The sequence below is a fragment of the Chamaea fasciata genome, unplaced genomic scaffold (assembly GCF_029207755.1).
Source record: "Chamaea fasciata isolate MVZ Bird 193981 ecotype frontalis unplaced genomic scaffold, bChaFas1.0.hap1 SCAF_6, whole genome shotgun sequence".
NCBI lineage: Eukaryota > Metazoa > Chordata > Aves > Passeriformes > Sylviidae > Chamaea > Chamaea fasciata.
The window spans coordinates 1,626,409-1,639,430 of NW_027094091.1; the positions used below are offsets into that span (position 1 = coordinate 1,626,409).

The 13,022-nt window shown below is 53.1% G+C and overlaps 1 protein-coding gene across 2 annotated transcripts; it reads left to right on the forward strand.

Annotated features, from left to right (window-relative positions):
- Window positions 1-147: 147 nt before the first annotated feature.
- Window positions 148-12,980, forward strand: IDH3B (isocitrate dehydrogenase (NAD(+)) 3 non-catalytic subunit beta). Of its 2 annotated transcripts, none has more exons than XM_066185172.1 (12): window positions 148-229; window positions 985-1,065; window positions 2,303-2,395; window positions 3,218-3,338; window positions 4,809-4,875; window positions 5,514-5,646; window positions 7,168-7,301; window positions 8,272-8,374; window positions 9,732-9,878; window positions 11,172-11,266; window positions 11,348-11,408; window positions 12,854-12,980. In XM_066185172.1, exons 1-12 carry the CDS (start codon window positions 194-196, stop codon window positions 12,932-12,934), a joined length of 1,152 nt encoding a protein of 383 aa, XP_066041269.1. In that variant the 5' UTR covers window positions 148-193; the 3' UTR covers window positions 12,935-12,980. The 2 variants fall into 2 exon arrangements, with proteins under 2 accessions (XP_066041269.1, XP_066041268.1); XM_066185171.1 differs by lacking the exon at window positions 12,854-12,980 and adding an exon at window positions 11,855-12,673.
- The last annotated feature ends 42 nt before the right edge of the window (window positions 12,981-13,022 follow it).

Consider the following 13,022-nt stretch of genomic DNA (forward strand, 5'->3'; position numbering starts at 1 on the left):
GGACACTGGGGGGTCCCTTGGGGGACATTGGGGAGGACATTGGGAGTCCCTTTGGGGACATTGGGGGGGGTCCGCTCCCCGCGCTGTCTCGCTCGTCCGGCAGGGGGCGCCGCAGGCCCGGCGAGGCCCCGCCCCTTTGTCGTCACGTGACCCGCGCCTCGCCGAGACCGCGGTGCATTGTGGGCCCGTAAAGATGGCGGCGCTCAGCGCAGGACGGGCGGCGGCGGCGGTGAGGGGGCACCGGGACAAGGGGCGCTGAGGGGAGAACGGGCTCAGCGGTGGGGGCTGAGGGGACGGGATGAGGCGGGAGATCGCTCTGGGGGTGGGACATCGGCTTAGGAGGGTCGGGGAGGGGTCAGACGGGGTCTGAGAGCCGGGAGGGGTCGGTGAGGGCCGGGAGGGGTCTCTGAGGGCCGGGAAGGGTCGGTGAGGGCCGGGAGGGGTCGGTGAGGGCGGGGAGGGGTCACTGAGGGCCGGGAGGGGTCGGTGAGGGCGGGGAAGGGTCACTGAGGGCCGGGAGGGGTCTCTGAGGGCCGGGAAGGGTCGGTGAGGGCCGGGAGGGGTCGGTGAGGGCCGGGAGGGGTCGGTGAGGGCGGGGAGGGGTCACTGAGGGCCGGGAGGGGTCGGTGAGGGCCGGGAGTGGTCACTGAGGGCCGGGAGGGGTCGATGAGGGCCGGGAAGGGTCGGTGAGGGCCGGGAGGGGTCGGTGAGGGCCGGGAGGGGTCGGTGAGGGCCGGGAGGGGTCGGTGAGGGCCGGGCGGAGTCAGACGGGGTCTGGGGACTCATTTTGGGTCTGGGGGCTCAGCCTGGGGCAGACTGTGAGATCAGTGCCGGGCTGGGATGTTCAGTCTGGGTTTATGTGGCGGCTCGTTTTGGCGGGGTGACGCTCCGGGGTCACTTTGCTCTGGGAGGATTTTGGGGGGCGGGGGACACCCCCTGACGGGGCTTTGTGACCTCTGAACCCCCCAACCCCGGCCCCTCCAGGGCCTCCTGCGTGCCCAGAGCCTCGGGGCCTGGCGGGGGCTGGGCAGCTCGGCCGCCCTCCTGCAGCAAGCCCAGGCCAAGGTGAGCAGGGGCTGAGGGGGGTTTTTTGGGGGGGAAAAAGGGGTCTGGAAACTCCCTGGCAGGAAAACAAGGGAAAGGATGAGGGGAAACGGCCTCGAGTTGTGCCAGGGGAGGTTTGGGTGGGATTTTGGGATTCATGGGAAGGTGGAGTCCCCGTTGTTGGGGGGGTTGTGGCACTTGGGGACACGCTCAGTGGTGGCCCTGGCAGTGCTGCGGGGGGATCTCTGAGGCTTTTCCCAGTCAGAAAATTCCCTAATTCCTTGGGAAATTTCCAGAGGGAAGAGCTCAGCCCCGAGTGTGTGCCTGACCTTGAGCCCTGCCCTTCCCTGCTGATATTTAATCCCTGCTCAGAAGCCTCGGGTTGTGCCTTGGAAATTCCATTCCGGGGTATTTAAAGCTCCCAGATTGGTGACTCTCAGCTCGCCTTTCCCTTTCCCTGCTCCCGCTGGGATTCCAGAGTTTTCCCTGGCGTGGCTGGGAGAAATTCCCTGTGCCTGTGGAATTTTGGCCTCGGGAGAGTGGGATCAGTGGAGAGTGTTGGAATGGGAAGGGGGGAAAGGGGACGTGCGGAACGTGCCAGGAATGAAATGGAGTTTGGCAAAACTCCGTGGGATCCTGAGGGAGCAGGAGTGAGGGAATCCGGGAGCTGGCGGGAATTCCTCTGAGAGTTCAGAGGGAGAGGTTATTTCTGGAAGTGCTGAGTGAGGAGAAGGGCTCTCGGGGGTGTCGGGTGTGCTCAGGGCTGGTGTCACCCCCGGGGTGGCCTCAGGACAGGGGCAGGAGGGGACATCTCGATCCTGGCCTGGCTTTGGGCCTCTCAGGACAAGAGTGGGAGGGGCTGGAGCGTGTCCAGGGAAAAGAATGGATTTGGGGAAGGTTGTGGAGGAAAAGCCTGGAGAAAAGGGGGATCAGGGAGGACCCTGACAGGAGGGGACACTTGGGGACAAGGGACAGCACAAAGGGACATGGCCTCAAGCTGCGCCAGGGCAGGTTTGGGTTGGATATTGGGAATTTTCCTCCTGGGAAGAGCTGGCCAGGACAGGGTGGAGTGTCCCCATCCCTGCAGGGGTTTCCCAGCCCCGGGGATGTGGCACTTGGGGACACACTCAGAGGTGGCCTTGGCGCTCCAACCCAAACATTCCGTGACCCCACAGCTCCGAGATGTCCCTGTCCCTGTGTTGTGACGTTGCTCAGGGTTTGGGGCTGGGTTTGGGGTGACCCCGCTGTGTCCCCGCAGTCCCACAAGGCCGAGGGGACATTCCAGGTGACAATGCTGCCGGGGGACGGCGTGGGCCCCGAACTCATGCACGCCGTCAAGGAGGTCTTCAAGGTACGGCCACATCCAGGGGACACCAGCAGCAGCTGGCCCTGAGTGTCCCTGTGTGTCCCTGAGTGTCCCTGTGCCCTCTGTCCCCAGTGCTGCTCCCCACGGGCAGAGGGTGAGTCCCCATGCCCAGAGGGATTTCCCGGCCCTGCTGTGATGTGGCACTTGGGGACATCCCAGGTGGTGGCCTGGCCTGTGCTGAGGGGACCTCAGAGGGTTTTCCCGAGGGAACCATTCCACGATCCCATCAGTGTCACTGTTCCAGTGACAATGGCACTGTCACTGGAATGTCCTGTGTTCCAGTGGCACCGATGTGACCCCAGTTCTCAGTGACCCCAATTCCCAATGACCCAAGTCCCCAATGACCCCAATTCCCAATGACCCCAGTCCCGAATGACCCCAGTCCCCAATGACCCCAGTCCCCTATTCCCAGTGACCCCAGTCCCCACTGACCCCAGTCCCCAATGACCCCAGTTTCCACTGACCCCAGTCCCCAATGACCCCAGTCCCCTATTCCCAGTGACCCCGATTCCCAATGACCCCGATGACCCCAGTCCCCAGTGACCCCAGTCCCCAGTGATCTCTGTCCCCTCCTGTCCCCGAGCACTCCCTGGCTGTCCCAGAGCTCTGTGTCCCCACTGAGGTGTCTGTGGTGTCCCCTCTGTGCCATCCCGGCTGTGGTGTCCCCACTCTGGTGTCCCCACTCTGGTGTCCCCTGTGCGCTGTCCCCTCTGTGCTGTCCCCTGTGCGCTGTCCCCACCGTGGTGTCCCCTGTGCGGTGTCCCCGTGGCTCCCAGGTGACCGCGGGTGGCCCTGTCCCCGTGGCAGGCGGGCAATGTCCCCGTGATCTTTGACGAGCACCACCTGAGCGAGGTGCAGAACACGGCGTCCGAGGAGAAGCTGGACCGCGTGGTGGACTCCATGAAGGAGAGCAAGGTGGCCCTCATCGGTGAGCTCCTGCCTTTGAGTTGATTTCAGTTTAGTTGGTGAAGTTGGATTTCATTGAGGTTTTATTTTATCGAAGTTTTATTTTATTGAAATCTTATTTTATTGAAATTTATTTATTTATTGAGATTTGATTTTGTTTCAATTTTAATTTATTGAAATTTATTTCATTTCAATTGTATTTTATTTTATTTCAGCTTCATTTTATTTCAGTTTCATTTTATTTCAAATTTATTTTATTTTACTTCAATTTCACTTTATTTCAATTGTGTTTTATTTCAATTTTATTTTATTCAAATTTTATTTTATTTCGATTTATTTATTTATTTCAGTTTTATTTTATTTCAATTCGATTTTGCTTCAATTTTATTTTATTTAAATTTATTTATTTCAATTGTATTTTATTTCAATTTTATTTTATTCAAATTTTATTTTATTGCCATTTATTTCAATTTCACTTTATTTCAATTGTATTTTATTTCAATTTTATTTTATTCAAATTTTATTTTATTTCAATTTATTTCAGTTTTATTGTATTGAAATTTATTTTACTTCAATTTCACTTTCTTTCAATTGTATTTTATTTCAATTTTATTTTATTGAAATTTGATTTTATTGAAATTTATTTATTTCAGTTTTATTGTATTGAAATTTGATTTTGTTTCAGTTTTATTTTATTTCACTTCCATTTTGTTTCAGTTTTATTGTATTGAAATTTATTTCAATTTGATTTTATTTCAGTTTTATTTTATTTCAATTTTGTTTTATTGAAATTTGATTTTATTGAAATTTATTTATTTCAGTTTTATTTTATTGAAATTTTATTTTGTTTCAGTTTTATTTTATTTCACTTCCATTTTGTTTCAGTTTTATTTATTGACATTTATTTCAATTGTATTTTATTTCAATTGTATTTTATTTCAATTTTATTTTATTGAAATTTGATTTTATTTTACTTCAATTTCACTTTATTTCAATTGTATTTTATTTCAATTTTATTTTATTGAAATTTGATTTCAATGTATTTATTTCAGTTTTATTTTATTGAAATTCTATTTTATTTCAATTCCATTTTATTTCAATTTTATTTCAATTTATTTATTTCAATTTCACTTTATTTCAATTTTATCTTATTTCAATTTCATTTTATTTAAATTTAGCAGACTGGTTTTAGTCTTTAATTTTTTTTTTCCAGGGGGAGAAAAAGGTAAAATAGGTTTAATTTAAGAGATCGTTTAATTAATACATATTAAGAAAAATTATATATTATATAAGAAAATTATGACTAGAAATAAATATTTTTAATATATAACATTCTATTCAACATTTATTAGTATAAAACCCCATTTTTGAGTGGCCTTGGCCTTGTCCTCCCCCTGCGCTGGGGACCCTGGGCTGGGATTTGTCCCCGGGGAGGTTTTCTGGGATTTTGGGGCAATTCCCCCAAATCCTCACCCCGCTCCTTGTCCTGCAGGGAAGATCCACACTCCCATGGAGATGTCCCACAAGGGAGACCTGGCGTCCTACGACATGAGGCTCAGGTTAATTAATTAATCGTTAATGAATTTGGGGGAGGGGAGGAAAATGAGGCTGGGAGCCAAAACCTCGGAGGGGCCATTGGGAGCTGTCCCTGCTCACCGTGGGGTCCTGCACTGGGGGTGACCCCAGCTGTGTCCCCTGGGGCTGGCAGGGAACACTCAATTACTAACTCATGATTAATTAACTAATAACTCAGTATTACTTAATGAGTTATTGGGAGGTAAACTCCTGAGGGACCAGCCACGGCCGGGATGTCCCCAAGGTGACTGATCCTTTCTTCCCTGGGAATTCTGGAGATGGTGGTGTGACCCTCAGTGCTTGTCAATGAGAAAACCTCATTAATTAATAATTAATAACTAACGAGTGTTTGGGAAGCAAAACTCCTGAGGGATGATCCATGACCAGGAGCTGATCCTGTTTGATTGATCCTTCTTCCCTGGAAGTTCTGGAGATGATGAGGTGGCCCCCCGGAACCTGTCACATGGAAAACCCCATTAATTAATAATTAATGAGTTACTGGGAGAACCAAACTCCTGAGGGACCGTCCATGGCCGGGAGCTGTCCCTGCTCACCTGGGTGTCCCCAGGGGTGTCCCCCACCCCCAGAGGGGACAGGCTGACGCTGTCCCCGTGTCCCCCAGGAGGAAGCTGGACCTGTTTGCCAACGTGGTGCACGTCAAGAGCCTCCCGGGCTACCAGACCCGGCACAACAACCTGGACCTGGTGATCATCCGGGAGCAGACCGAGGGCGAGTACAGCTCCCTGGAGCACGAGGTGCCAGCTGGGAATCCTGGAGAAGGGAAAATCCCGGGAATCCTGGCTCCAGGGGAGGGACAGGACACGGGGAATGGCTTCCCACTGGGAAAGGGGACACTGGGCTGGGATCTTGGGCAGCAATTCCTGCCTGGGCTGGAATTCCCAGATTTGCTGGGGCTGCCCCTGGATCACTGGCGGTGTCCAAGGCCGGGTTGGGTCCAGCTGGGATGGTGGGAGCTCTCCCTGTCCATGGAAGAAGTGGAATGGGATGGGATTTAAGGTCCTTTCCAAGCCAAACCATTCCAAGATTCTGGAGCTCTTTTGCTCTGGGAGAGCTGGGAATGTTCCCCTGGAGAAGGAAAAAATCCAGGGAATGCTCAGAGTCCCCAAAGGGGCTCCAGAAGAGCTGGAGAGGGGCTGGGGCCAAGGCCTGGAGGGACAGGACACAGGGAATGGCTTCCCACTGGGAAAGGGGAGATTTTTGTGGAATATTGGGCAGGAATTCCTGGCTGGGCTGGAATTCCCAGATTTGCTGGGGCTGCCCCTGGATCCCTGGGAATGCCCAAGGCCAGGCTGGATGGACATGGATCCACCTGGGCTGGCGGGAGCTGTCCCTGGGTGGGATGGGATGAGCTCTGAGGTCTCTCCAACCCACCCCATTCCCTGATTCCCTGCTCAGCACAGCCTGGAGCTGCCTGGAGCAGTGGAATTGGGGGATTATTATGGGATAGGAACACTCCCAGCCCCCAGGGAGGCCGCAGGGGGGACAATACCTGGATAATGGATAATTCCTGGCACAGGGATCTTATCCTGGGTTAACCCTGGCCAGGAATGGAGACACCTCCCTCCCACTTCCCAGTGGGGAGGAGAATTGGAAAGAAAAGGCAAACCTGGGTTGAGATAAGAAACAATTTAATAATTGACATGAAAAGGTGGTGATAAGAACAATTTAATAATTGAAACAAAATGGTGACCACGGTAAGAACAATTTAATAATGGATATACAAAGGTGGTGACAAGAAATATTTAGTAATTGGAACAAAATTGTGATGATAAGAGGAGTTTAATAATTGACATTAAAAGGGGGTGATAATAAGGACAATTTAATAATTGAAACAGAATGTTGATAAGAAGTATTTAGTAATTGGAACATAGTTGTGATGATAAGAACAATTTAATAATTGACACGAAATGGTCACGAGGATAAGAGCAATTTAATAATGGAAACAAAATGGTGACCACGCTAAGAACAATTTAATAATTGGCATTAAAAGGTGATGATAAGAAATATTTGGTAATAGGGACAGAATCATAATGATAAGGAATATTTAATTGAAAAAACAACGATAAGAAATATTTAATATAAAAAAATAACGATGATGATAATACAAACCCGTGTGAGAGTAACACACACCATAGCACGTTTAACATAATAAACGGAATTCTGCTGGGAAGCAGAGGGAGCCCAAGGCAGGGCAGGGGTGTCAGGGACACTCTGGGGTGGCCTGGCCTGGGTGTCACCCCCGTGTGTGTCCCCAGAGTGCCAAGGGGGTGATCGAGTGCCTCAAGATCATCACCAGGGCCAAGTCCCAGCGCATCGCCAAGTTCGCCTTCGACTACGCCACCAAGAAGGGCCGGGCCAAGGTGACAGCCGTGCACAAGGCCAACATCATGTGAGTGCCACCGTCACCTCAGGGTCACACGGGGGCTCCAGGATTTCCCCTTCGAGGTGGAAAAAAAGAGAGATTTGGGGTGGGATGTTGGGGAGGAATTCCTGGCTGGGATGGGATGTTCATGACTGCCTTATTCCGGAAAAGGGTCGTTCCCACCCCCAAAAGTACCAGAGTTTGGGATGTTTTGGAAGTTTAGGGATGGGGGGTGAGGTCAGGGGTGATGGGAGAGCTGGGAATGGTCACATGGAGAAGGGAAAAATCCAGGGACTGCTCAGAGTCCCCAAAGGGGCTCCGGGAGAGCTGGAGAGGGGCTGGGGCCAAGGCCTGGAGGGACAGGACACAGGGAATGGCTTCCCACTGGGAAAGGGGACATTGGGCTGGGATCTTGGGCAGCAATTCCTGCCTGGGCTGGAATTCCCAGATTTCCTGGGGCTGCCCCTGGATCCCTGGGGGTGTCCAAGGCCGGGTTGGATGGATTTGGATCCGCCTGGGATGGTGGGAGCTGTCCCTGCTCATGGAATCAATAAACTTCAAGGTCCCTCCCCACCCAGACTATGCCATAGTTCTGTGATCCTGCTGTGGGTGAGGGACACCAGGATTTCCCAGGAACTGGGGCTTTTCGCTGCCTCTGGAATCCCTGACTCTGGAGCTGCTGCTGATCAGATTTATTGATCAATTCGTGATTTATTGATTAACCAGCCATTCCCAGTGCAGCACCTCCGTAACAACCCTGTCACCTCACCCCGTGCGTTGTGGGATCATTGGCTCGGGGTCATCCCTGCAGGAAAAATCCCAAAGCTCTGGAATCAGCCCTGCTGGTGGGAGCACCTGGAGAGCTCCTCCTGCACCTCCCACCCCGTGTTTCCCCTGGGACAAATCCCCGGGTGGGGAGAGGAGGGGGGGAAAAGCAGGAAAAGCTTTTGGGATTTCCCTGCTCTGCCCTGACCCCTCCCGGTGTTCCCCGTGGCAGGAAGCTCGGCGACGGGCTGTTCCTGCAGTGCTGCAAGGAGGTGGCCGAGCTCTACCCCAAGATCAAATTCGACACCATGATCATCGACAACTGCTGCATGCAGGTGGGCCACGCCCCTTCGGACCACGCCCTCGGGCTGGCCACGCCCCTTCGGGCCACACCCATGGGTGTGTCCCCATCCCTGGTCACTCCCCCATCCCCCCTGCTGCTGCTCCCTGAGGAGATGGAACCTCCAAGCCTGGACACACCGAGCCCACCTGACCCCAGGGTTGTCCCTGTGCCAGGCAGAAGACCCCCCAGCATTCCCAATATTCCCAGCATTCCCAACATTCCCACCTCTGGCTCACCTGTGGCTCCGGGGCCATCCCAGTGCTGCTCCCTGTGGGAATCCAGGGGGGTTAGGTGATGCACATCTGTGTTCCTGCAGCCTCCCTGGGGCTGGGCGTGTTCATATCCATAAAAACTCCCCTGTACATCCCTAAAACCTCCCTTTATATCCCTAAAAACTCCATTTAATCCCTAAAAAGTCCTTTTTATATCCCTATAAACTCCATTTAATCCCTAAAAAGTCCTTTCTATATCCCTAAAAACTCCCCTGTATATCCTGAAAAACTCCCTTTATATTCCTAAAACTCCTTTTTATCCCTAAACTCCCCTTCACATCCCTAATACCTCCCCTTCACATTCCTAAAAACTCCCCTGTGTGTCCCTAAAAACTCTGTATCCCTAAAACCTCCTCTTTATATCCCTAAAAACTCCTTTATATCCCTAAAACCTCCCCTTCACATCCCTAAAAACTCCCCTTTACATTCCTAAAACTCCTTTATGTCCCTAAAAATCCCTTATATATCCCTAAAAAGTCCTTTTTATTCCTAACAACTAGTTTATATCCCTAAAAACTCCCCTGTATATCCCTAAAAAGTCCTTTTTATCCCTAAAACCTCCCCTGTATATCCCTAAAACCTCCCTCTGTATCCATAAAAACTCCTTTTTGTCCCCAAAAACTCTCCTTTATATCCCTAAAACTCTCCTTCACATCCCTAAGAACTCCCTTTATATCCCTAAAACATCCTTTACATCCCAAAACCCTCCCCTTCACATCCCCTGTATATCCCTAAAAAACTCCTTCATATCCCTAAAAAGTCCTCTAATCCCTAATAACTCCTTCATATCCCTAAAAAGTCCTTTTAATCCCTAATAACTCCTTCATATCCCTCAAAACTCCCTTTCACATCCCTAAAAACCTCCCCCAGTCCCATCACTGCCGCTCCAGGCAGTCGTGCCAAGCGCAGTTTGGATCTGGGCTCACCTCGGAGCTCACCCATCCCCGCCACCCCTGTCCTGGGCTGGGGCTGACCTTCCCCCCAGTGCTCCAGCCCTCCCCATCATTCCCATTAATCATTCCCATTAATCATTCCCATTAATCATTCCCATTAATCATTCCCATTATTCATTCCCAGCTGGTGCAGAACCCCTACCAGTTCGACGTGCTGGTGATGCCCAACCTGTACGGGAACATCGTGGACAACCTGGCGGCCGGGCTGGTGGGCGGCGCCGGCGTCGTGCCGGGCGAGAGCTACAGCGCCGAGTACGCCGTCTTCGAGCTGGTGAGCAGCACCCCGGGCCCTTCCCAATCCACTGGGAGCGCAGTTTGACCTGCTTCATCTCAGGATGGATGACGCGGGAAGGTTTATCTCGGCCCCAGGTCAGGGTGAGAGCCACGGGAAATGCGGGATCCGGTTTTGTACCAAAACGTGACTTTGGTTGACGGGAAAAGCCGTGAGAAACTCCAGGGGGAAAATGCAAACGTCAGGAGGCTGAAAAGGATCAGGGCGACAGTTTATTGTATCTTCTTTAATTACTGTATTTCCAGCTTGAGCTGCAGCTTGGCGGTTGGAGGAACGAGACAAAACGGAGCGTCTCTGGCTTTCGCCAAGGCTGTTTAAGAGATCGTTACTCAATACTGAAGTGACACATTATTTATGGTTTTGACCCATTTTGAACTATTCGGTGTTCGCAGTGCAGACATCTTTTAGTCAGTTGCAGAAAGCCGCTCAGATCCGTGAAGAACAGACATCACCTTGAATCTTCCATCTTGTCCTACACACACTGCTGTGTACCAAAACCCCAAACTGAGATCACACACCACCATTGCAACTACACACCCACATCCCTGTGCTAGCACACAATTTCGGGAGTCTGTTCCAAGGCCTCGAGTCAAATGAGATGCCTGCCCGAGGATCAGCACCCCTCAGCTCAGAGAGCCTGAGATTTCCAGCCTCCGGGGTTCCAACGCACGCGGGGTGATTGCCAAGGCTGGCAGGGTGACACACCTTGAGTGTTGTTGAGTTTAGGAAGGACTTTGAGTGCTGTGTCCAGTTTAGGAAGGACATTGAGACACTTGAGCATGTCCAGAGGAGGCCACGAGGCCGGTGAGGAGCTTGGAACACAAACCCTGTGAGGAATGGCTGAGGGAGCTGGGGTTGTTTATCCTGGAGAAAAGGAGACTCAGAGGTGACCTGATCACTCTCTACAACTCCCTAAAGGTGGCTGTAGACAGCTGGGGGTCGGTCTCTCTCTCCAGGCAGCACTGACAGAACAAAGAGAGGACACAGCCTCAGGCCGCACCAAGGGAAATTTAGGTTGGAGATCAGGAAGAAGTTTTTCCGCGGAAAGAGTGATTAAATCCTGGAATGGTCTGCCGGGGAGGTGGTGGAGTCACCATCCCTGGAGGTGTTTAAGACAAGACTGGATGTGGCACTCAGTGCCATGGTTTAGTTGAGGTGTCGGGGCTGGGTTGGACTCGATGGATCTTGAAGGTCTCTTCCAACCTACACACTCCGTGACTGTGTGACATGGGGACTGTCACCGTGTCACCGTGCCCTGTTGTCCCCTCACAGGGAGCCCGGCACCCCTTCGCCCAGGCCGTGGGCAGGAACATCGCCAACCCCACGGCCATGCTGCTCTCCGCCTCCAACATGCTGAGGCACCTCAAGTACGTGCCGGGATCTAAAGGGGGGGGTGGGTTTTTTGGGGTTTCTGAGGGGTTGACTCCCTGTTTCCGCCTCTTTTCCAGCCTGGAATACCACTCCAACATGATCTCGGACGCGGTGAAGAAGGTGATCAAAGGTGGAAAAGTGAGTGTGGGGAAAATGGGTAGGGCTGGTGTCACCTTTCTGGCTTTTCTCCTCTGCACAGCTGGAATTCTGGCTCCTCTCCTTTTCCCAACTGGAATTCTGGCTCCTCTCCTCTCTCTCCAGCTACAATCCCGGCCCCACAGCTGTGTCCAGCCCCTGTGGTCGTGTCCTGGCGAGGGAGGGACTTGTGGCAGGGCTGGGGGATCTTCCATGGCCCTGTCCCTGTTTGGGTCCTGGCAGGGCTCTCAGGGATGTTCCACAGCCCCGTTTCCATCCCAGGTCCCGGCAGGGCTCTCAGGGAACTTTTCCATGTCCCCATCTCCACGCCAGGTCCTGGCAGGGCTGCGGAGGGTCTCCTGTGTCTCTCTCCTGTCCCTCTCCCAGCGATCCCCTCCGTTCACCAGCTCCTCTCTCCCATTTCTCCCCTCCCTGTGTTGGATTTGCAGGTCCGGACTCGGGACCTGGGCGGTTACTCCACCACTTCCGACTTCGTCAAGTCCGTCATTGACAACCTGCACCCCCACTATGGGGCTTAGGACCCCCGGCAGCCCCCCCAGGCCCCCTCCCTGCCCCCCCAGAGCCCCCCAGGAATCCTTTACCCCATCCCCCAGCAGGGATCACTCCATGGAGGCGGCCAGTGTGGATTTTGGGGTTCACTGGGGTGGTTTGGGGGGGGATGGGGCAGCGCCCCAAACTCATCGGCAGCTCATGGGGACATTGGGACCACCCAGCATGGCTTTGGGACCCCCATTCCCACGGGATGGATGCCTGTTAATGGAGAAACATTCCTGTAGGATCCATGCAAGAAAGGACTTTGGGACCCCATTCCTGTGGGCTTCTTGTGACTGGTGGACCAATAGGATTGTGGGATCCCAAGTTCCCATGGGATCCCTCTGACTGTGGGACCAGTGTGACTGTGGGATCCCCGTGCCCCCATTCCCATGGGAGCCATCCCATCCAGCTTTCAGCAATAACCAGGGTGCCATCCCCACCCTGCTCCCCCTTGGCAGCTGCTGGCACAGGGTCCCCGTGCAGGGACAATCCCGGCACGGGGTGACCTTGGAAACACTCCGGATTTGGGACAGGGCGGGGAGGGGCCGCACTCTGTGCCCCCCAATCCACGGGAATTGGGGGATTACCTGGCTCTGAGCCACACCTGGGAGCTGACCCCACAACCCCGCGGGGCCGGGCCTGGTGCCACCCCGGGGCGGTGTCACCGCGTCGTGCTCTGTACTCCTGCTTTGCTAATAAAGGGTCCAACGCTTCCCTCCGGGGCTGAACTGGGGGGGCAACGCTGGAACCAGAGCCCAGACTGGACTCGTGGGGGCACAGGGATGGTTTTAGGGGCGCACAGGGCTCCAGGGAGCTCGGCCCCACGGCACTGGGGTCAGGGGACGGCGCTGTCCCTGGTCCCCGTTTGTCCCTAACCTCCCGTCTCCTTGCAGGTGCGCACGGCGGACATGGGGGGCTACTCCACCTCCATGGAATTCACCGAGGCGGTCATAGACGCCCTGGAGGTGCAGTGACCTCGGCCCCGCTGACTCCAATAAAGCGGCCTCAGGCGTGACCGTGTCGGTGTCCCTCGGTGACAGGGTGACCCCTTTGGGGACAGCC